We start from the raw sequence: 23938 nt of genomic DNA on the forward strand, positions 1-23938 counted from the left end.
GTTGTTAATTGCTAGGTTCTTTGGCATCGTGAGAAACAAGCCAACATTTGGTGGAAAGTAAAGTGTATTTTGGAGGTATTTCTACATGGATGCACACAATTCAAGTCACTGCCCCTTTCTAATTACAAGAGGAGAGAATCTTTCATCTATTCCAAGAGCTATAAGTAGGTTACTTGACCTTATAAACATCTCCAGATCAATAGTAGAGAAAATTTCCTACATGAATATTGATGGACAATGTGATCCAAGTCAAAAATTGGAGGATACCGAAGTGCCGCTTTACCAACGTGCTTTACGAGGACCGACAAAACCACAAACTCCGATTGTAAGCCCTTGATATTTCCGATTTCCCACAATTAAACTATGTACTAATGGGTTGACCATAACATCAAAAGCAACTAAGGAAACCACACATATTTGTAGCCAACAGAAGCAAACACATGAAAGAGTTAACTGCAATAGCACCTGTTTGTGCAATTTAAAGGCAGTGCCCCAATGGTTCTTGGTTAGATTGCTTTACATTATCTTAAGTCCTGTGGACACATGAAGGTTACTCTTTTTTCTTTTTTTTTGGTGAGCTTATGTTGATAATGTGTTTTTTCTATTCCGTTAGTTTTGAACTTCCTTGTGTAGCTTTGATAAGCAGTGCCAAAATCGAACACAAAGCGTAAATGCAGGTGCTATTTAACTGAGGTGCTCCAATAATTCTTGGTTAAATTAGTTCATATTACATGGAGTTTGTGAATACAAGGTTACTAGATGTTTTTTGGTTAAGGTTTTGTTCATGTTGAGTTTTTTCATTTTCTGAAGGAAACCTAAATGCAAATAGCACTCCAGAACTTCAGCAAGCATATACTAATGCTTGAACAAGTAATCCACACATCCAGGGCATAAAAAGACTGCACTGAGACGAGTCACAACACAAACTGGTGGTGCACCAAACCCAGTTAGTTCTTCATTCTTTTTACTAACTTATTTCCAACTTACAATGCCACCAGTTTACTTGCATAAAGTCAATGTGCTACCACATACAAGAGATGTAATTGCAGGTTATAAAGTTGAACATGTGCTAGAGAAAACCACACACTAACTTTATAGCTTTGCTGTAGGCTTGTTTGTCTTTTTTGAACCAGCTATGTACTTCTGCATCATCTCAAACTGTTCAGGTTTCATTTCTCCGTAGTACTTGTATGCTCTTTCCTGCAACAAACAAAAATGACTCGCTCTCTCTCTCTCTCTCTCTCTCTCTCTCTCTCTCAGAGGAGTTAAAAACACGCGTACTACAAAAGGAAAACACACACACACACACACACACACACACACACACTCTCTCTCTCTCTCTCTCTCTCTCTCTCTCTCAGAGGAGTTAAAAACACGCGTACTACAAAAGGAAATCAACGAGTTAAACACACACGTAGCAAAAGAAATCAAAACCTTTGCTAAGACAATAATACCAAGGCAGAGATTGAGGACGTAGGAGAGTAACAAAATGAATTGATATGGTGAAAAAGCAAAAGATTGTCGGATAGTGAAATAGAATAAAAATGAATGCCACCGCGAGGATGAAGCTAAGAGACATATGGTGCGAGTCACAAGATGGGGTGAGAGACATTCCACAAAATGATTGGAGGAAGGGTTGTTTGAAGCACCTATCAAGAATGCATGTGGAGAGCGGGCAAGGATATCACCAAAGCTTAGCAGGGGCCTCTATTCAAATTTTAACAAGGAAGAAGAAGAGGAATAGGGCTACAAAAAAAACAGCCCGCAAGGGCGCAACTATACTAGGACAAAGATTACAGAGCACCAGTCCACACAATGGTATGGAGTCTATGAGAACATTAAGAATGACATTTTGAAATTGCCTTGGACATATATGCTTAGACAAATGAGGGACATTATAACTTCCTATTGCTACAAGTATTCAAACTCCTACAAATCTTCTTGCTATTGCAAACAAGTTGATGTAATACAGCTTGTTGTAAACTCCCCTGCAAAGCTAACATTTCCAACAAACCTGAAACTTCTAAACTATTGAAATCTTTTGCAAACTTGAAAAATCACTTTGCAAGTAAATAACCTAAAATTGTCCCAATGGAGAAAACTATAGGATACTTATGTTATGATCAATAAACTCATCCAGAATCAACAGTGTCATCCTCAGAAACTGATCACAACATGAACAATATTAAACAATCCTCCTGTAACGTCAACTGCATAAATATCCACTATAGGCACTTGTAGACTTCTGTTTGCTTCATCTTCACTACTAAATTGATTAGTGTTATTTAAGACTTTTGAAATATCAACTCTCACTATGCATAAGGACTGTCTGCTTCATTTTCTGTGCATAATCGGTCCCTACAAACTAGTATCAGAGCGCAAAGTGCACGCTCCCCCGAGATCAAAGACAACTCATTTACAAAAGCTAAGGCAGCTCACATATAGCAGTTGAGAGTGTCTGTCGCCAAACAGGAGAGAGGAAACACTCGCAAGTGACCAACAACACGGGTAGGACCAAGCAACTGGTCCAACGTGGACCAGCGGGAACTGACGAAACAATCGGGTGGAAGCGTGGACCAACAGTCGCGACCACGCGGCGTGAGGGAGTGGGCGACAAGGAGTTGTCACGAGTGGGACCAACGGTCGCTGACACGATCAATGGAGGGAACTGACAAGTGTCTGCATTATGCGATTGACAGATGTGTGACTGACGGCGAAGGTCAGGTGGTGATTCGCAGGTCAACGGACCTCATCAAGTCACCTTTTTTTTTGGGCCACAAATCATGGCTGGCAACAATGACAACAGTAATCTCATGCACATAAAGAAGCTTGAAGGAGCACATAACTTCGCAATCTAGCATAAACAATGCTACAATATCCTGTTGCAAAAGAAGCAAGCAAAGCCGATCAAAACCAAAGGGACAAAGCCCGCGGACATGGATCAGGATGATTGGGATGAGTTAAATGAGCTTGCATGCTCAACAATAGAGCTATCGATTTCTAATGCCTTGCTCTTCAACATTGAAGGTTTAGATTCTGCATTCGCTATATGGACTAGACTGGAAAAACTGTATGCACAAAAGAGTGTTGCAAGCAAAGTGTATTGGTTGAAAAAGCTTATGGATTTGCATAAGACAGAGGTTACAGCAATGTCTACTCACTTAGGTGAGTTTAACTTCATTTTTAACAAGCTGGTTGCCTTGAAGTTCATGATTGATGAGGAGTTTAAGGCTACTTTCTTGCTTTGCACTCTACCAGAGAGTTGGGATATATTTAGAACTGCTCTGAGCAATTCTAATGTAATCCTGTTGTATACTGATGTAGAGAGTGCTCTACTTATGCAAGAGATGAATCGGCAGAACAATGCATCTAGCAAGTCTTCCAGTGCTTTGCATACTAGGGGCAAATTACAGCAAAAGAGCAAATATGATGGCAAGGGACGCAATAAATCATGTGGCAAAGATGTTGAATGCCATCATTGTGGAAAGAAGGGTCACTTTAAACGTAACTACTACAAATGGAAGAAAGAGAAAGCAAAAGGCAAGAAGACAAATAATAGCAAGAAAGAGAAGAAGGACAGTCAGCCTAAGAACAGCAGTGTAAAATTTGGAGAGGTAAATGTAGTCACTCATGACACTGACAGTGGGAGTGATGTACTCTCTGTCTCTTCACACTTTGGTACACATGCTTTACTTGCAAATATAGATGATGACATGTATACCTAGATTCTTGATTCACGTGCTTTCTTTCATGTCACCCCTCATCGTGAGTGGTTTTCCACCTATATAGGGGGTCGACATGGTGTTGTCCATCTTAGGAAAAACTATGCATGTGAGACTGCAGCTATTGGCAGTGTGCAATTAAAGTTTTAGTATGGCTCTATCTTTACACTTCAGCATGTACAACATGTACCTTAGCTTAAGAAGAGCTTGATTAGCACAGGACAACTAGATGAGGATGGTTTTTGTACCACCTTTGGTGATGGAAAATGAAAGATCTGTAAGGAATCTAGGGTTATTGCCAAAGGTTGCAAGAGTGATACTTTGTATCCACTTCATGTATCTAGTATGCGTAACCATGTTGTTGCCGTAACCGAGCAGCCAAGTGTTTCTTTGTGGCATGGCCGGTTGGAACACATGAGTCAAATAGAAATGAAAGTGCTTTCTCGTTTGGGTTACTTGCCTTGTCTTCGTTATACTGATTTTGAGGATTGTAATCATTGCATTTATGAAAAACATGCACAGACGTCTCACAAAAAGCCTCTTTCCTTGAAATCTTCTCCTCAAAAGTTAGTACATTTGGATGTATGTGAAATGCCACGATTATCTTTAGGGGCAAAGAAATATTTTGTCACCTATTGTCGATGATGCTACACGAAAAGTAGGGGTTTAGCCTATTTGTAGCAAGGATGAAGTGCTTGATAAGTTTAAAAAATTCTTGGCATTGGCTAAAAATCAGACAGATAAGACATTTAAGTGTCTTTGCTCTAACAATGGTGGGAAATATGTGTCTAAGGCCTTTCAGGCATTTTGTGACAGCAAAGGGATAAAGAGGGAGCTCACTGCCCCTCATAATCCACCCCAAAATTCTTAATCAATCAAGAACTTCAAGGTAACCAGCTGGCTGAAAATGGAGTTCTCACTCAAGTGAGTAGGCATTGATGTACCCTCTTTCTTACGCAAATCCATAAGCTTTTTCAGCAAATACACTTTGCTTACAACACTCTTCTGTGTGTATAGTTCTTCCAGTCGAGTCCAAATAGCATATGCAAAATCCAAACCTTCAATGTTAAACAGCAAGGCATCAGAAATCGATAGCTCGATGGTTGAGCATGCAAGCTCATTTCACTCATCCCAATCGCAACAAGATATTGTAGCACTGTTTATGCCAGACTGCAAAGTTATGTGCTCCTTCAAGCTTCTTTATGTGCATGAAATTACTGCTGCCAGCCATGATTGTCTGCCCAAATGTGACAAAAAAATCAGCAAATGCAAGCCCAAACTGTGCCACAAGTAACCAAGGTACAAACAAGTACCAACCAACAATAAATGACCACATAGAAGCAGAAATTTCAGATCTGTAATTAAATATTCAGAAGCATCAAACCATGTGCTACAGCATTTCACAACTGATTACAGATGGTCTAAGGGCATATACATCAGATTACATGAGAAATCCCATATTTTAGCTGCAATTTCTGGTGTACATGTACCCACAGGTATAAAATTTGACACGTACTAGTCAAAAGCCCCAAAATTTGTGTGCTCAAAGCATCAACCACACATCTTGAGCATTGTGAGAATTGGTAGTACTCATTTTCACTTCATCATGTTGTTGATTTATTGTCTCTTGAGAGTCTTTGTCATGCATAGAATAGGCCAATTTTGCCAAAATAGAGCAATCTCAGCAAAACCCCCAAGTTTTTCCACGTCTTAGATGTCCAAATTGCATGGAATTGAACCTGCATATACATAAAATGACCAAATGATGCACAAATTTTGCCCAAACAACAAAAGCCCCACATTGCATCGGGTCCAATGTGCATAAATGTCAACAAATGGGGTAAATTTTAGCCCAATTTATGCATGTACATGAAAAGCCCCAAATGTTGAAGGCAAAATGTCACAAATTCCTACAATTTCTAAGACAAATGCTCTTTCTTTGCATCACAATTCCCAAATCCGAGAAAAGACCCAAACTTTTGGGCTAAGATTGCACAAATCTACACTAGAGTTTCAAAAAAATGATTTTGAAGAAAAAAAATGTTTTGGATGACAGGTTTGTTGACCTGTCAAGATTGATAACACCCATTCGGCCGCGCGGGTCGCGTCAACTGCCACGTCCGCCGTCAACGTCGGCACTTGAGTGCCTTGTCTTGCACCTAGAGCAAATGTCGCCTATCCACGACTTGTCGCATGCCGTTCAACAGTCCATCACGACAACACGCCCTTGTCAGTCCTGTCACCCACGTCTGCAACCGGTTGACTTAGACTTCATCAGTCCTGTCGTGACTTCATCTATCCTGTTGCCTCCTCACCCGGCTCACACCTCACGTATCGAGAAGCGTGTAGAACTTGATTGCTCTAATTCTAGTTTGTTGAGCTCTAAGGCACGAGGATCGAGACACGCAGTGCTTGCTAGCAACAGTGAGAGTGAGAGAGAGTGCGGAGTAGGGAGTGAGGGTGAGAGTGAGAGTGAGCACGACTTGTGGGTACAATGATGAGTGTACCTCTTTAGGTTCACATCCGAGCACATAGAAAAGACACGAGGGCCGCTTATTCCCAACATCTTAGATAGTTGGTCCAATCACATTGTTGTGCTGCCTTTTGGAAGCAAAAAAATGGAGGTACAATGAAAAGAAGTGGACAACAGTGGAGAGAGATGAATAAAAAGGCAGACTTGAGTGAGAAAACCAGCTAACCTGTCAGAGCACCAAATCTCGTGAACCTAAAATGCATGAAAAATGGTCACACGTAAAATGGAGCTACCTGCAAAGGGAAAAAAGTATTGAGGCAAAACTCCTAAATATTGTGTCTCCTGTGTACACCAATTTTGTGCTTAGTGACCACATAAGATTTGTCCAAAGACTTTCTACGATTGAGCGATTCTCCACAGATCTTTGTTGTCTCCAAAGATATCTCCAAAGGGGTCAAGCAATTCTCCACAGTGGTTTTTGTTTTCTCCAGAGATATATCCTTGGATCCAAATATGTATGAAGATTTTCTTTTCTTTTTATAAAAAGGGCAATCGCATTGTAAAATGTGAAGTTGATTGATAGAAGCATGATTTCTTTCTGCTCCTCTCTCCTGTTGTACACCTCATTCCTCTCCATCTCACTCCACCCTTCACTTGACCCCACCTCTATCACAACATTCGCAACAAACTTGCATCTATCTATATCCTCTCTTCTCTTCAGCAATTCTTACTCTCTTCTCTCTCCTCTCTCCAACATCTCTCTTTAGTCAGCATTTTCCTCAAACATTGTTTCTCCATTCTCTGGAATTGCATTTCACTTTGGACTTCACAGCATTTTTCTACAAACTTCTCTGGACCAATATTTTTCTCCAAACTTTGGACATGTATTTCCCTTTGGACTTCAGCATCTTTCTTGACTTGTATATCTCCTTGGAGATTCTCCTGACATTTCTCTCTAGCACTTACTTTGTACTTTCCCCTAGACTTTCATTTCTCTCTAGACTTCCACAAATCCTCAGACTCGCGTTTCTGTAAATGTATTTCCCCCTACACTTGAATTTCTCTCTAGACCACCTCCTCCAAACTTGGATTTCTGTGTATTTTTGCATTCCCTGTAGACTCCTCTCTAGATTTGCTCAACCATACTTGCATTTCCAAAGACTTCACAGCTGTATGGTAGAGCAAGCATACTACTCTGTGGAACCCACTCACACCGTATACACCTACTATACAATTTGGTGATCATGGAGGGATCCTAAGGCTCTATGAGGTACTTGACTCACAAAAATTCATCAAGCATATGCCTACAAGCCACCGTGGGAAATCCTTAAGAGTTAACTCCTATCACTCCTTTTGGGGGGCTTGCTTTTTTTTTTTGGAGAAAGGATTGAAATTTGAAAGATGCCTCACAGGCATAGTTGCCTCCATACGAGGTATAGTACTCTTCGTACCATATGATCCATACGATACCATACCATATGAATTCGTACCATATTTTGGGCATATTTGGACCATCTCACCTGCACGTCCTGAATCCCGCGTCCCATGTTCCCTACGCCCCCGCCTTTACTCCTTTGCATTCTGCCTGCTTATGTGGCACTTTTTGGGGGGTTGGCAAGCCTTCGATACCTCATCTCACCCCCTTTTCCAGCCATGCACTCACACCTGATCGCTTTATTATACGCCCGAGATACATGAATGTACACCTGTCCCACGGGGTCGGAAGTGCCATCGGGAAACTCCGTATGTCATCACACCACCTATGGATTGAGATAGGCAGATACGGAGCGAACTCTCTCCCCCCTCAGAGGACAGGATCTACCAACTCTGCCAGCTGGAGCCAGAGACAGAAGAACATTACATATGTAAATGCACGGTGTACTACGAGATCAGAGACGGCTTCCACTGTCTCTTCGAGGAGGGATTTAGACCACTCTCCCAAACACTAGACTTTCCCAACCAAAAATGCCTCTGACTCTTCCTCCTAGAGCTACGCCAACATAGGGACCACCTTCTACAGGTCCAGGACCAAACAACTGGGAACACGCAGCAACGCACCCTCCCAGAGTTCTACAGACCCCCAGCCAACCCCTCTACAACTAGGATTGCAACCAACCGACAAGTGGCCCCACCCCGAGGAGTAACCTCGGATAGAGCTACAGATAGAGACAGAGCTCGCCGCCCACACCCAACAAGTCCACGCCGCCACAGGAGACATCACCTATAGATACAACGGATACTACAACGCCGCCCGGGAGCCATACCCCGCCACTTCAACACGTCTTTGCTAGATAGGCCCATGCAGGACATCGTAAGATGACCACGCTCCATGAGCAGTTCCACACTACACTTGAAGTGCATCTAGATAGTATCGAGTTTGTATACCATTTTGTACCTAGTCACCTAGTTCACCATAACACTAGATAGTAGCTTTACTAGAACTTGGAAAACTTCCCATACATTTTGTATGTAACCTTTTGGTCTCATAGGCCAACTTAGCCTCTTGTAGACGTTAATATAACTTTATTTCTCTCTCTCTCTCTCTCTCTCTCTCTCTCTCTCTCTCTCTCTCTCATCGACACGATGACTTGTCAAAAGCACGCGGTCTTCAATTTACGTGCGATCCATGTGGAGAGAGACACAAATAAGTCCAACAACCACCATTGGACATGCAAGTATTGTGAAAAGCACTATACAAGTGGTGCAACTCAGCTTCTACAATATCTTTTCAAGACGGGGAGGGCAAGTTGCTCCATGCAAGGAGATCCCTCAAAACATTGCGGAGTAAATTCTGGCCAAGATGAGAGGGGGATCCACAAGAGGAGGAGCAAGTGGCTTATCGGCACCAACTCTTATGCCTACTAACGAGGAAGCATCAAATGTGGACGTATCTTCAACCGATGCTCGAGAGGCCTCTACCATTGGTTGTGGGGGTTGCACATCTACATCCGGCTCCGATAAAAGACAAAGAGTGGAGGCTCATGCGGTGCCGGAGAGACAATCCTCTCTCTCTCAAGCTCCCGATCATGTGTGTGGATTGGTTGCCTTTTTTAGAGAAAGGCAATGACTTGCCGACATTGAAATTGCATGCAAGGTGATTGAGTGCAATCCTGCATTCAATGTTCTAAAGTAAGAGCAATGGAAAGAGATGATAAAAGCCATTACCAATGTGGGTCCATGTGAAGGATGGATCAGTGTTACATACAATGACATGAGGACAAAAAGGATTGATAAAAGGAGGAGAGGATTGATAGAGCCCTTGATCCTATTCGGGCCACATAGATAAAATATGGCTGCACCATTCTCACCGACGAGTGGAATGATCGTAAGAAATGGGGCATCATCACCATACTCGTCTCATGTCCAATAGCGACAAGAGGGGGAGAAAACTGACGAGCGCATTTATCTACCGCCCCATTCGACAAGCTATCATTGAGGTATACATTGCCTTTTACATTGGTTTCACTTTCTTTCATTATGATAATTAATTTATGCATAACTATCTATCTCCCTATTCTAATTTCTCCAGTATCTATCTCGATTCTCTCTTCCCCCCGGCTGCAAGGCCCCCAATCCCCATCTCTCTTCATTCTTGAGTCTTGAAGTTTGAAACTTGAAACTTGAAAGGCTCAAGTTTCAACTCTCTCTTTCTCTCTCTAACCTCCAAGTATTGTTAGTATACATTTTGTCGGTGCATGAGCCGTTTGCTTGAGGCCGAGTTTCCTACGATTGTGTGGACTCCATGTGCAAGTCAATGTTTGGACTTGCTCATGGAGGACATTGGGAAGCTCAAGTGGGTGAACAGGGTGGTCCGCAAAGCTACATGAATTGTCACATTCTTCACGTTAAAGATAAAGGTGCTTGCGATGTATCATGAGCATAGCACACTAGAGTTAAAGAAGCCTTCTTCAACTCGCTTTGCTTACATGCGGTTATTGCTGGAGCACCTTTATGAGGTGTAGTCCGACAGACAATGGTGTCCCCTCTATGGAATGAGTGTAATGAGCATGAGATACGAGGCCAAAGCCATGCAGCGCTTGTGCCTTAATGAGCAATTTTGGTAAAAAGTTCGTGCGGTTGTCATTGTCGTGACTCCCTTTTATAGGGTGTTATGTATAAGTGATTGTGAGGGGTCCACCATGGGCCTTCTTGTTCACTTCTTTAGAGCGGCATTGGTGGAGGCATGTGCTTGTACAATGATCACAAAGACACACATGTTTTAGAGATAGCAGAGAGAAGATGGGTACGGATGCATAAGCCCATCTATGGTTTTGCCGCATTGGTACATCCGACCTACAAGTCATCGGCGACAATGGATGATAGAGAGTTCCGTTCGGACCAGCTTGCTTATTTGACTCATGTGGTCCCTGTGGATAACCACAATCCAGTGCTAGAGGAGCTAGGATGCTATGCAAATCAAACAGGGCATGTGGCTTTTGCTTCTCCCACTTGTTGGAGGAGAGAGTCACTTGTGAAGCCTTTATTTTGATGGCAAAACTTTGGATACGCACTAGAGACCCTTGAGCCCTTAGCCATGAGGGTCCTTGCTTAGGATTCTCTTCGGGAGCATGTGAGAGAAACTGGAGTGTCTATTCTCTCATTCACACAAAGATTCGCAATTGGCTCAGCAGATGATAGTTAGAGCGGCTCGTCTATTGCCGCACTAACTTACCTATGATTAGAGCTATGATGAGCATGGGTAGTCCGAAGCAGGTAAAGTTAAAACACTTGACCATAACATTTAAATTTTAAAATTTGTTGTTTTAATCTTTAAACTTTGAACTTTCAAGTTTATACTTTACAATTTGGACTTTAGCATTTACAATGATCAATCTTATGTGCATCACTGCATTGTGTAGGTGAATGTTGTTACATTCCAGTTGACGGGTGATGCTCTTCTGAGTATAGATAACGAGATGATTTTTGCAAAGCTCTGTAGAGAGCTTATAGCAACAGATACTCGTGACACTTGCAGTCAGCGTGCTCGTGGGCGAGGAGTTCGAGTAGGTGATAGCAGGGGCATGGCCATTCGACGCCCACCTTCATCGAGGAGCGGTGGTTCGAGTGGCTTGCAGACATATGTAAAGCGAGGCTCAAGTAGCTCACATCCTGTGCCTCATGATGACATCCCCCCCTTGGCTACATAGCCACCACGTAGGAAGCCATCACTTGATGATCATGATAACCTCATCAATGAGGATGAGTATGAGTGTGTCTCATCATCAGATGCCGAGGAGTCATCTTCAAACTCTCTTGATGATGATGATAGTGATACCTCATCATAGATTCATATGACATAGGTCTCTCTTTTTTTTCATAAAATATACTAAATTATAGTGTTATCCCATATTTTGCGCAGCCCATGCAACCGTGCTGGTCACTCCATCTATTCATCTTATTCTGTAATGAAATGGCTATTTCCACTTTAAACATGTATTCTATGATCTATCATTTCATGATTTATGGTTTTTGTTATTTAAAAATCATCTTTTTTTTTTGTACTAATATCATACTATACCTTATAAAATCATAAGGTACCATTTAGTACCGTATTTTATTGTACGGTAACGTATCGTACCTTTCGTAGCTGACAACTATGCTCACAAGTGCACTCAAGGTTTGAACTCCCAATACCCATGTACACACCCACACATTCAAAGCACTTAAGCTACAACCCCATTGGTGCCTTTTCAGTTTTTCAATCAACATCAAGTTCTGGGAAGTTCTCCCCTTGCCAAACCACAACTAAGGAAGAGATAATCGGCACTAGATTAGGAATTGCTAGTGGCTTTGGGTCAGACATTGGAGGCCTTGAATCTCTCACAAGGCACTTGGAAGAATAAACATTAACTGCCCAGCTTCAAAGGACTAGCCCCAAAGGATCCTCAGACCATGTTCAACAATTCTACAACCTATGTCAGAGTACAAGGATAGTTAAGGAAGATGCCTTCCAAGATCAAATAAGGGACAAGTTGTGGACTTGGGACTCATTTGCACACTCTCTCAAGTCTCACTCTCTCCTCAAGGCTCATCCCCACCATCTTGTCTTCAAGCATCAACCTCCCATCTCCACCCTCTTCAAGCATCATCTCGTCTTCCCCTCCCTTCTCCCCATCTCCTCCCTCTTCATTGTTCTTCCAAGTTCCCCCGATCCCCTCCCTCTTGAAGCATCATCTCCCTACCCCATCCCTCTTGGGCCTTCAAGTCTCTAAAGCTCCCACTCTCTCCTCCTCCTCCCATCCCCTCCCTTTTCAAGCATTATCGTGATTGCCAATTGGTGTGACAAGTCTCGACTCTCTTTTCTCCATCGGGCCTCGCCTTGACACCTTGGCATCATGACATGCGACAGGCATTAGACCTTCAACTTGCATGCCATCCATGTGGAGGACACAAAGAAATCAAACTCCCACCATTAGACATGCAAGTATTGCCAGAAGCACTACAGAAGTGGTGTGACCCAGATTTTTCAAAAGGGAGGGGGGAGGGGGAAGGGATAGATGTTGTCGCATGCAAGGTGATCCCTCAAAACATTCCAGAGAAGATTCTCACCAAGATGAGAAAGGGATCTACTAGAGGAGGAACTGACGCATTGGCAACAGTACCTACACCTATGTCTACTTGTGAGAAAGCCTCAAATATAGGCGTATCTTCAACCGATGGAGGTGAGAACTCCATCATTGGTGTTCCGCCTCAAATATAGGCGTATCTTCAACCGATGCAGGTGAGAACTCCATCATTGGTGTTCCGACTCCACATCCACTTTCGGCTCTACCATTGGCGAAAGCCAAAGATTTGAGGCTCATGCGGCACCAAAGAGAAGTGACTCTCTCTCTCAAGCTCCTAGTCATATGCTTGGATAGGTTGTCTTTCTTAGAGAAAGGCAACGACAAATAGACATTGATATTGCCTGCACGGTGATCGAGTGCAATCTTGCATTGAATGTCCTAAAGCATGAGTGATGAAGAAATATGGTGAGAACCATTGCCAATGTGGGACCATGTGAAAAATGGAGCGCTCTTACGTGCAATGACATGAGGACAAAGAAGATTGATGAAGAGAAAGAGAGGATTGATAAAGCTCTTCATCTTATTCGGGCCGCATGGACAAAGTACTGTTGCTCGAATCTCACGGCCACTTAGCATATATTTTTTGCAGGTTATAGGCATCGGCAAGAGGGGAAGCAAAACGACCGGCACATTCATCTAGCGCCACATTTGGCAAGCTATCATTGAGGTATACATCGTCTTTTTAAATTTTAAAGTTGTTGCTTTCATTATTATAATTTTTAATTCATGTCCCCCCGAAGCTTTCCGTATCATAAATTTGACTTTGTGCCATGTATGATGTGGTTGTAGGTGAGCCCGTCAAATGTGATACAAGTTATTACCGACAATGCATCCAATTGACGGCGCATGGGCCATTTGCTTAAGGCCAAGTTTCCTTTGATAGTGTGGACTCCATGTGCAAGTCATTGTTTGGACTTGCTCATGGAGGACATTGAGAAGCTCAATGGGTGAAGAGGGTGGTGCATAAGGCTACATCAATTGTCACCTTCTTCACGGTGAAGGTAAAGGTGTGTCTGATGTATGGCGAGCATAGCATGCTTGAGTTGAAAAAGCCTTCTTCAACTCGCTTTGCTTATATGTGGTTGTTGTTGGAGCACCTTTATGAGGTACAGTCCGCTAGAGGGTGGTATCCACTCTATGGAATGAGTGGAATGAGCATGAGATAGAGGAGGCGAAAGCCATGCAATGCTTGTGCCTCGATGAGCAGTTCTAGCAAAGAGTCCATGGGATCGTGATTGCCGTGACTCCCTTTTACAAGGTGTTACGTATGAGCAAAGAGTCCATGGGATCGTGATTGCCGTGACTCCCTTTTACAAGGTGTTACGTATGAGTGATTGCGAGGGATCCACTATGGATCTTCTCGTTCACTTTTTTAGCATAGCAACTAAGAAACGTATTTCTTTCAGTTTGAAACTTACAAAACGTTTCTTAAACATGGTTTCTTAAATTTTGGCGGGCGTTTTTTTTTTTTGTGAGTTTAAACCCAAAACATTGTATTTTTTAGAAAAACTATTAGGCAATGTTAAACATGATGATGATGATATGTAATGACTCGTAAGGGCTTAAGATTTTGGATGAGATTGATCTTTTTGTGATTTTGTTTAGTTATTAGACTTTTTCAATCTAGCTTGTCTAGAGAGTTGATTATAATACGACTTTAGTCTCATTTGTGAGTTATTTATGATATATTATGATTCATCCTGAATTTTGACATTTTGTAAATTTATTTTAAAATGAGAATCACGATGTTGCAAATATACTCAGTCCATATTATAGATAGGCTATTTACATGTTCATTTCAATTTTCTTTGTATGATATATATGAATCATAATGTTTGAGTTCTAAACCAGAGTATAGCTTGTCCAAAAACTAATTTGATATAAGTGACAAGTCAACAATGTAGAGAGTTCCATAAAGCTTTAAAACCTTTTTCGCTAGTCAAAACTATTAAAAATCCCTATATAAAAAACCCGTGTATCTTATTTTATCCCCTCTTCAAAGAATCTTATGAAGCACATTTCTAACATTTCGTTTTTGACATTTCTGCTAGCTATGTTCTTTAGAGCCACGTTAGTGGAGGACCAACTTGCACGGTGATCACGGAATCACAACATGCACACATCATTGGCATAGCAAAGAAGAGAAGCGCATGGATGTGTAAGCCCATCCAAGGATTTGCAACAGTATTACATCAAGGGTACAAGTCTCCAGCAATCATGGATGATAGGGAGTTGCAGCTTGCATTCTGACCAGCTTGCATATCTCGCTCATGTGGTCACCGTGGATGACTACAACACAGTTCTAGAGGAGCTTGGATACTATGTGGATCAAAGAGAAGATGTGGCTTTTGCTTCTCCCACTTGTTGGAGAAGAGACTCGCTTGTGAAGCCTCTCTTTAGGTGGTAGAATTTCGGATATGTGCTACAGACTCTTCAGCCCTTGGACATTAGAGTCCTTGCTCAGGATTGCTCTTTGGATGCATGTGAGAGAAATTGGAGTGTCTATTATCTCATTCAAATGAAGATTCACAATCGTTTTGGTTAAGTCAAGTTTAAATTTGTTGTTTTCAATTTTATACAAGTGAACAATTTAGTATTTATAATCTTATGCCAAGTTATGTGCATTCTATAGGTGAATGTTGATACATTCAAGTTGACAAGCGACACTCTTTCGAGTGTACACTAGGAGGTTGATGCAGAAGAGCAACAGAAATTTGTGGAGCTCTATAGAGAGCTCATAGCAGCAAACACTCGTGACACTCACAGTCAGCGTGCTCGTGGGAGAGGAGTTCAAGTTCGAGTTGCAGTAGTTACTAACAAGGGAATGGTCATTCGGCACCCTCCAAGATCGACGAGGGGTAGTTCGAGCGGTTTGCAGATATATAACAGGAGGGGCTTTAGTAGCTCTCATGTCGTATTTGATGATGACAATCCCCCCTTGCCTACAGTTACACAACCATAGCCTAGGGAGTCATCATTTGATGATGATGGTAATCTCATCAGTGAGGATGAGTATGAGAGTGTCTCATCATCCAATGCGTAGAGATCCTCTTCAAACTCTCTTGATGAGCGCTTTGATGATGATGATGATGATGATGTATCACTGATGATTGTATCGAGATTGGCAGATTCCACTCTTGGCACTTGAGTCCGTCATGACTCGTCCAACTCTTGACTCCTATGATAGTTATATGATGTATCATGTATGATGATTTATCTCATTTTGTAATGGCATTGTTGTAGCCTATTTTCACTATAATCATGTGTCTTGTCATCTATAGTTTTTTTTTTAAAATTAAGGTTTTTTCGTACTAATATCGTAACGTACCTTATAAAATCATAAGGTACCATCTAGTATCGTATTTTATCGTATTGTACCTTTCGTACCTAGCAACCATGACATCACATACAGTCGAACTTACATTATACACCTCCTACCAGCTTTATTACTCCATCTAGACTAGTTGGTGAGGCTAGCCACCTCTCCCATAACGAACGACATTTGGGACGACTGGCAACCCATCTTCTTCATCTCAACCAAGCCCAATGTCAAGTTCTTAGAATCCCTTTGGGTCATATGAATCAAAACCCTCCCCTGTTTCTCCTTTCGTAGTGCAAGATCCGATTGATTTTCTATTTGTAAACTTCAATAGAGAGGGCTCTTGAAGCAGATATCCTTCATCAAGTATATCTACATCTTTTGTTTCATTTGAGCACCGTAAGCTACTCTTCTCAAATCCCTCCCATCCCACCCTCTTCCAATCCACACCTCGATTTCTTCTCTTTCTCATTCCAAAACATTGGATTACACTCCACATCCGCATCTTTCACACTGGGAGTTGAAACCTCCATTTTTGCTCGTAGCACATTCTCATTATCCATTCTCTCCCCACAATTTTCTACCACTTCACATCACGGTGCACGAGAGTACAACGAAGCCACTTTCCACCATGGGGCTTCGTTATAGGAAACCCTACCCTTTAACACAATTCCCTCCACCTTTCCACAAGTGAGCACATCACTTCCCGCTAGGTTGGTTGTAATGGGCATCCCCCTCACAACTCCTAGTCATACAGCTCCTTTCACCTCTCAAACATAGACATTTCCATCCTTTGCTTATGGTACGTCATCACACTTTCCATGGGTTACTCCAACACAGGGCTTTCCATCTTCTACTCCATGTATCCCTATCACTCTACTACACGCTCTCTATGTATTTACCGTGCCCATGTCTAGTCAATCCATGCCTACCTTCAAATCCATTGCGCACACTTTTCGCATGAATGGTGAACACTCTAGGACCCAATCCCAAGTGTATTTCATCCCCCACCCTATCCATCTTATCCCAACATTACCACTTCTATTGCAATGACCAAGAATACCTTCACGGATAAGACACATTTTAACGAGTCAAGTTTCACCACTTGCTCGAATTTCATGTAATAAGTGCTTGAATCTCACAGACTTTGGAACCTCGTCGTTGGTATAGAGCCTCTATTGGACCTTCAATTAGCTCACCCTGATCACATCCATCAATCAAGAGCCCGCAATGCTATAGCCAATGTTGAGTTAATGTAAGGGTTGCTTCTTGAGTTCCACTCTCAATTACGACATTTTCACCTCGCATCTGAGCGTTGGAGTCATCTCATTGACCGCTATGTGACTCATCTCATTGACCGCTATGTGACGCGAGACCACACTTCGTGCATCAATCTCGATTTTGAGCTTCAAGAGTTTGCCATTAAGAAAGGGGATGATCTAAAAGTCAACTTGGCCGAATATCAACGATTACTCACAGAGTTTGCTACTACTGGCTTCCCAAAGTCAAATGACAATTAGATCACGTTCTCCTTGTGCTACTCAACAAATAGTTCCATTTTATCCAGCACATTATCTCACTGCCTAGATTGTTGACCTTCTACAAGTTTAAGTGGAAGTTCTTACATTATGCAAGGCTAAACGATCAAATCCACAAGAAAGTCTCCACACATTTTTACTTAGAGGAGAGGGGATTGGTTGCCTCTTCTTCGGAAGAAGAAACCAACAGTGGCAAGAACTTACAAGATGAGAAGACAAGCCAACTAAAGAATGATGCACTTTCTCAAACGGAACCAAAGAAACCAAATCCATCTTGCAACAACTTCCTAAGAAAAAAAGATTTTGCACACAATGCAACATATTGAACCAGGTGAGCAAGGAGTGTCGTACAAAGGTCCAGGATCTTCCACCTAAGAAACCTCCATAAACCGCTGCAACTGCCTCCACTCCGTTTGGCTAGTCCAGTGCAGCTACGACTCTCGCTGTTGCCCCATCTGCTCCTTCAGCCAAGACATGTGACAAGCAGACAACCTCAACATATAGTCTCTTTCACTAATCCTAAAATACTAGCCAGTTAGTTTGCGAGTATCAATCCCATTGTACTTTTATGATCCACTTCACATCCACCTCTATCTAGGACTATCTCACCACCTTGTCAAGCATTTCATTGGCTAAAAACCTGCTACCGGGTAAACACAATGCGGGCCACATCCTTAGCTTATCTACATCTTTACAGCTGTTGTATCAGCATTTCACACCATGTAGCATACTCATTGTGCAGAGCACCACTAGACAAATCCTAAGTTGTTTCCACCAATAGTTTGTACACCACACCACTATATCTTCATCACCTTTCCCTCATAATCGCCACCCTTGCGTGGATGAGTAGAGTAGCTTGTCTGTTTTATGATGGGTTGGACCTTCTTGAGCTCAAAGGTGACACGGGGATCGAGACACACAGTGCTTGCTAACAGCACAAAGAGACACACACACAAAGAGAGAGAGAGAGAGTGCAGAGTTGAGAGAAGAGTGAACACGACTTCTGGGTACAATGACGAGTGTATCTCTTTAGGTTTTTAAATAGGTATGTATATGAAAGTACAATGTGCTAAGGGTGTGTTCACACCCATACACTTATAAAAGGAATGATGGCCCTTTATTTCCAACAACCTTTGACCTAAAGACAATGCGCCTTAAGAGGAGAAAAGAATTAGCTAAGTCTAGGTATGTACAAAGGTGAAATAAATATATCTATCCAACTCCCATCACTTGTCAGCAATGAGCAAACCGCTTTGCTAGAAGACCCTTCGTGAAAAGGTCTGCAAGATTATCATCTGTACACACTTTGACAAGCTATATACTCTTGTTGTCAAGTACATCTCTAATGAAGTGATACTTCACATGTATGTGCTTCGTCTTTGCCAACAACTGAAGCATATGGTGTCTTGGCCATTTCAGCCTTCTCATCATCAGATGTAGGGATGTACTGTGCACTGAGTTTCACATATGGAGGCAATGGAACCCCAACTGTTCCCCCCCGCCTCCATATTGAAATGCTGTAAAATCTTGGAGATATACTTCTACTAAGATAGAGAGAGTAATCGTTTTGACCTATCTCTGAGTATTCGCATGGCAAGAGTGTGATTTGCATCACCAAGATCCTTCATGTCAAAGCTGCAATGAAGACTTTGCTTCAGTGAGTCCAAGGTATGAGTATCCCTGCCAGCACTCAGCATGTCATCAACATACGGAACCAAGATAATAAGGCTGTCATCTGCTACCTTCTTGGTGTACAAGCAGTGATCCACTTGACTTCTATGGAGACCTTGAGATTGCATAAATGTGAAAACACTATCATACCATTCTCTTGGTGCTTATTTCAGCCCATACAAGCTCCTTTTGAGTTTACATACCATCTTCTCTTTCCCTTATTCAACAAACCCTTCAAGCTGCTGCATTTATATGTCTTCAAGCAGATCACCATGTAAGAATACAGTCTTTACATCCATTTATATGAGCTCCATATCTTCAGCTGCAACCGAGCCCAAAATGATTCTCAATGTAGTCATCTTGACTACAAGAGAGACGATCTCATCAAAGTCAGTTCCGTCTTCCTGCTTGTACTTCTTCGCAACCAATCTTGCTTTCTACTTTGGTGAGGAACCAAAAGTGACCTTCATCTTGTAAACCCATTTGCATGGAAGTGTTTTCTACCCTTTGGACAATTGCACCAAGTCTCAAGTGCCATTTTTCTCAAGAGATTCAATTTCTGACAATATGGCTTTATCACATTTTTTGATGTCCTATCTGTTCATTGCTTCCTTGAAGCAAGATGGTTCACCACATTCTGCCAACATGGCATAATCAGCCACATTGTTTGCACGAAGAATGAATCTATGAGGTTATCCAATAGCCTAGATGATCTCATAACCCAATGATCATTGTTTGCTGGCTGTTGAGCATTTTCAGCTTGTTGTCCTTGCATTTCAACGTCCAAATCAGCATTAACACCTTGTATTCCTGGATGTTCCTGCAGGTGTAATGGCTCATTGTCATGGACAATAGCTGGCTGATCATTTCCAGCATTATTTTCTGCATTTGCACGTCCATTTACAAGAGCTACTTGCAGCTGTACAACGGGCACATTTTGCTGTCCAAAAGGTATTTCTTTCCAAAAAACAACCCTATGGACCTCCTCAGTCCTTTCGGGCTGTTTATGCATGCGATCTTCTCGAAAGATAACATCATTGCTGCGTACTACTTTTCTTTTCTCGGGATCCCATAATCTATACCCCATTTCACCCTATCCTAGGAAAATGCATTTACATGACTTTGACTCAAGTTTGTTGCATTTTTATTGACAAATGAGCAAAAAAGCCTCGCAACCAAACAGTTTCAGATGAGCATATGAAGGTGGCTTGCCCAAGCACGCTTCTTGGAAATCTCCTCTCCCCCCCGCCCCCCCCCCGCCCCCCCCCCCCCCCCAAACCAACTAAAGACATGTTTGGTGACCCATTAATTAAGTATATGATTGTCATAACAACCTTTGCCCAAAAACCATGGGGTAATGTAGCATGAGACAATATTGTACAGACCTTGTCCTGTATGGTTTGATTCATACGCTCTGCAACTCCATTTTGGGGTGGATTATGTACTAACTCTAGAGGAGAAGATTTCAGTGAAAGAGACTTTTTATGAGACGTATGTGCATGTGTACCATAAACACAATGATCACAATGTTAAAAATCAACATAATGAAGACTAGGTAAGTAACCGAAACGAGAAAGCACTTTCATTCATGTTTAAGTCATATGTCCCAACCGGCCATGCCACAAGGAAACACATGCTGCTCGGTCATGGCAAGAACACGGTCACACACTAGATACATGAAGTGGATACAAAGTATCACTCTTGCAACCTCTGGCAATAACCGTAGATCACTTACAGATCTTCCATTTTCCATCACCAAAGGCGGTATAAAAACCATCATCATCTAGTTGCCTTGTGTTAATCAAGCTCTTCTTGACCTAACGTACACCCCGTACATGCTGAAGTGTGAAGACACAGCCATGCTGAAACTGCAACTGCACACTGCCAATACATGCAATATCACATGCATAGTTGTCCCCAAGATGGACAATACCGTGTAGACCCCCTGTATAGGTAGAGAACCACTCTCGATGAGGGGTGACATGAAAGGAAGTACCTGAATGGAGAATCCAAGTATGCACGTCATAGTCTGTATCTGCAAGTAAAGCATGTACACCAAAGAGTGAAGAGACCAAAAGTCGTCATTCTCACTGTCACTGTCATGAGTTACTGCATTCACCTCTTGAATTTTGACACTGCTCTTCTTGGGTTGACCCTCTTTCTTCTCTTTCTTGCCATCATTTATCTTCTTGCCCTTTTCTTTCTCTTTCTTCAATTTGTAGCAGTGCAAAGCAAGAATGTAGCCTTAAATTCTTCATCAATCAAGAACTGCAAGGCAACCAGCTGGCTGAAAATGGAGTTAAACTCACTCAAGTGAGTAGATATTGTTGTACCCTCTTTCTTACGCAAATCTATAAGCTTTTTCAGCCAATACACTTTACTTGCAGCACTCTTCTGTGCATATAGTTCTTCTAGTCGAGTCCAAATAGCAAATGCAGAATCCAAACCTTCAATGTTAAAGAGCAAGGCATCAGAAATCAATAGCTCGATGCTTGAGCGTGCAAGCTTATTTAACTCATCCCCATCGTCCTGTTACATATCTGCAGGTATTGCCCCTTTGGTCTTAATCGACTTTGCCTACTTCTTTTGCAATAGGATATTGTAGCACTGTTTAGGCCAGACTACAAAGTTATCTGCTCCTTCAAGCTTCTTTATGTGCATGAGATTACTGCTGTCACTGCTGCCAGCCATGATTTTCAGCCCAAATGTGACCAAAAAATCAGCAAATGCAAGCCCAAATTGTCACACAAGTGACCAAGGTACAAACAAGTACCAACCAGCAATATATGACCACGTAAAAGCAGAAATTTCAGATCTGTAATTAAATATTCAGAAGCATCAAACCATGTGCTACAGCATTCCACAACTGATTACAGTTGTTCTTAGGGTATATACATCACATTACATGAAAAATCCCATATTTTAGCTGCAATTTCTGTTGTACATGTACCCAAGGGTATAAAATTTGACACACGGTCAAAAGCCCAAAAAATTTTGTGCTCAAAGCATCAACCACACATCAGCATTGTCTTTGTCGTGCATAGAACATGCCAATTTTGCCAAAATAGAGCTATCTCAGCAAAACCCCCAAATTTTTCCAAGTGTTAGATGTCCAAATTGCATGGAATTGAACCTGCATATACATAAAATGACCAAATGGCGCACAAATTTTTCCCAAACAACAAAAGCCCCAAATTGCACCAGGTCCAATGTGCATCAATGTCAACAAATTGGATAAATCTCAGCCCAATTTATGCATGTACATGAAAAGACCCAAATTTCGGAGACAAAATGTCACAAATTCCTGCAATTTCTAAGACAATTTGTCTTGTCCTACATCACAATTCCCAAATCCGAGAAAAGCCCCAAAATTTTGGGACAAGATTACCCAAATTTTACTGAAATTGACTTGCATTTGAGAATCCCCAAAAATTTCTCAGGCATGTGCATTGAATGTCTGGAATTTTTCCTCCAGAGATCACTGGAATGTGTGTTAGGCACCAATTTGGGAAAATCGCAAATTTCAAGACACAGATTTGCACTTTGTCATTGTAGATGTGAGCACCCGATAAAGAGGGGAAAATAGGATGAAGTAAATTAAACGGAAAAATGTGGCATTGACCTTCTGCCCCATTCCTGTGATAGGATGGCCTATCGCTTGTCGCGTATACGTCGTTGTGCAGCCCTGTCGCGCTACGCTTGCTGTCGCTGTTGTCCTTACTGTACCCTCGACCAATCGCCTACCCCGTCACCTCTCACAGAGATCGTTTGGCGTCGCATTCAGGTCGCCTCGTCACCTGTAATGCAGCGCAACCTCGACACTTGTCACGCAGCCCATCTGTTTGCCTACTTCCCACGTGTTGCCTGCTCCTCAACAGTCCACAAGACTGTTACATGAGACAGTTACGCATGTTGGTCTACCCCTCAACAGCTTGCGTGAGCCATTGGCTTTGATACCAGTTTGTAGTGACCGAGAGGCACGAAGATCGAGACAATCAGTGTTTGTTAGCAACAGCGAGACAAAGAGTGAGAGTACAATGACGAGTGTACTAGTTTAGGTTTTTAGACAAATATATATGTGTAAGTACAAGTGCTAAGGGTGTGTTCACACCCGAGTACATTAAAAGGCACGAGAGCCTTTATTCCCCAACATGTCATGCATAATTCCCATGCAATCCCTCACTAATTCTCTCACAAACACAAGGATTTCTCGTGATGAAACTATAAAAACACTGGTTTGAAGACTCCATGACTAGTCTGAGAGAGGTGTCTCCTTGAAGTAGTGTGGATTATCTAGCTTAGACTGTGCTATAGGCTCTGCATCTACAGATATAGTGGTCCTTACTCTCTACCTCCTTGTGGGATAGTCTACAAATCCCCTCAGGTTTGGGAATGTGGGCTACTCTCCCACTGTCAATCTCCAGCCAATGAGAGGATACCCAAAGCTAGCCAATGGCTACTTGCATCTTATGTGGAATGTATAGATTGAGGTATCCAGGTCTCACGATGAAACCATCCACTATGGTACTCATAAAGCAATCCTTGTAGTACGGCAAGGGCATGAAGATGTCACTATAGCAGCTCCTACGACTCAAAGACCAAAACAATATTATCAACATAAAGCATAATAGAGACTAATATACCTACAA

General features: G+C 42.1%; 1 protein-coding gene across 2 annotated transcripts in view; it reads right to left on the reverse strand.

Moving 5' to 3' along the window:
- Positions 1-933: 933 nt before the first annotated feature.
- The window catches only part of LOC148021391 (putative enoyl-CoA hydratase 1, peroxisomal), a 91138-nt gene continuing 68133 nt past the window's right edge, over positions 934-23938 (reverse strand). For both annotated transcript variants that reach the window (XM_087698148.1, XM_087698147.1), the window contains exon 5: positions 934-1200. In XM_087698148.1, the coding sequence (XP_087554274.1) occupies positions 1093-1200 (108 nt within the window). In that variant the 3' untranslated portion in view covers positions 934-1092. The remainder of the gene's footprint in view (positions 1201-23938) is intronic.

Source organism: Lygodium microphyllum, chromosome 18 (assembly GCF_053477565.2).
Source record: "Lygodium microphyllum isolate KBCC chromosome 18, Lygodium_microphyllum_v1.1.10, whole genome shotgun sequence".
NCBI lineage: Eukaryota > Viridiplantae > Streptophyta > Polypodiopsida > Schizaeales > Lygodiaceae > Lygodium > Lygodium microphyllum.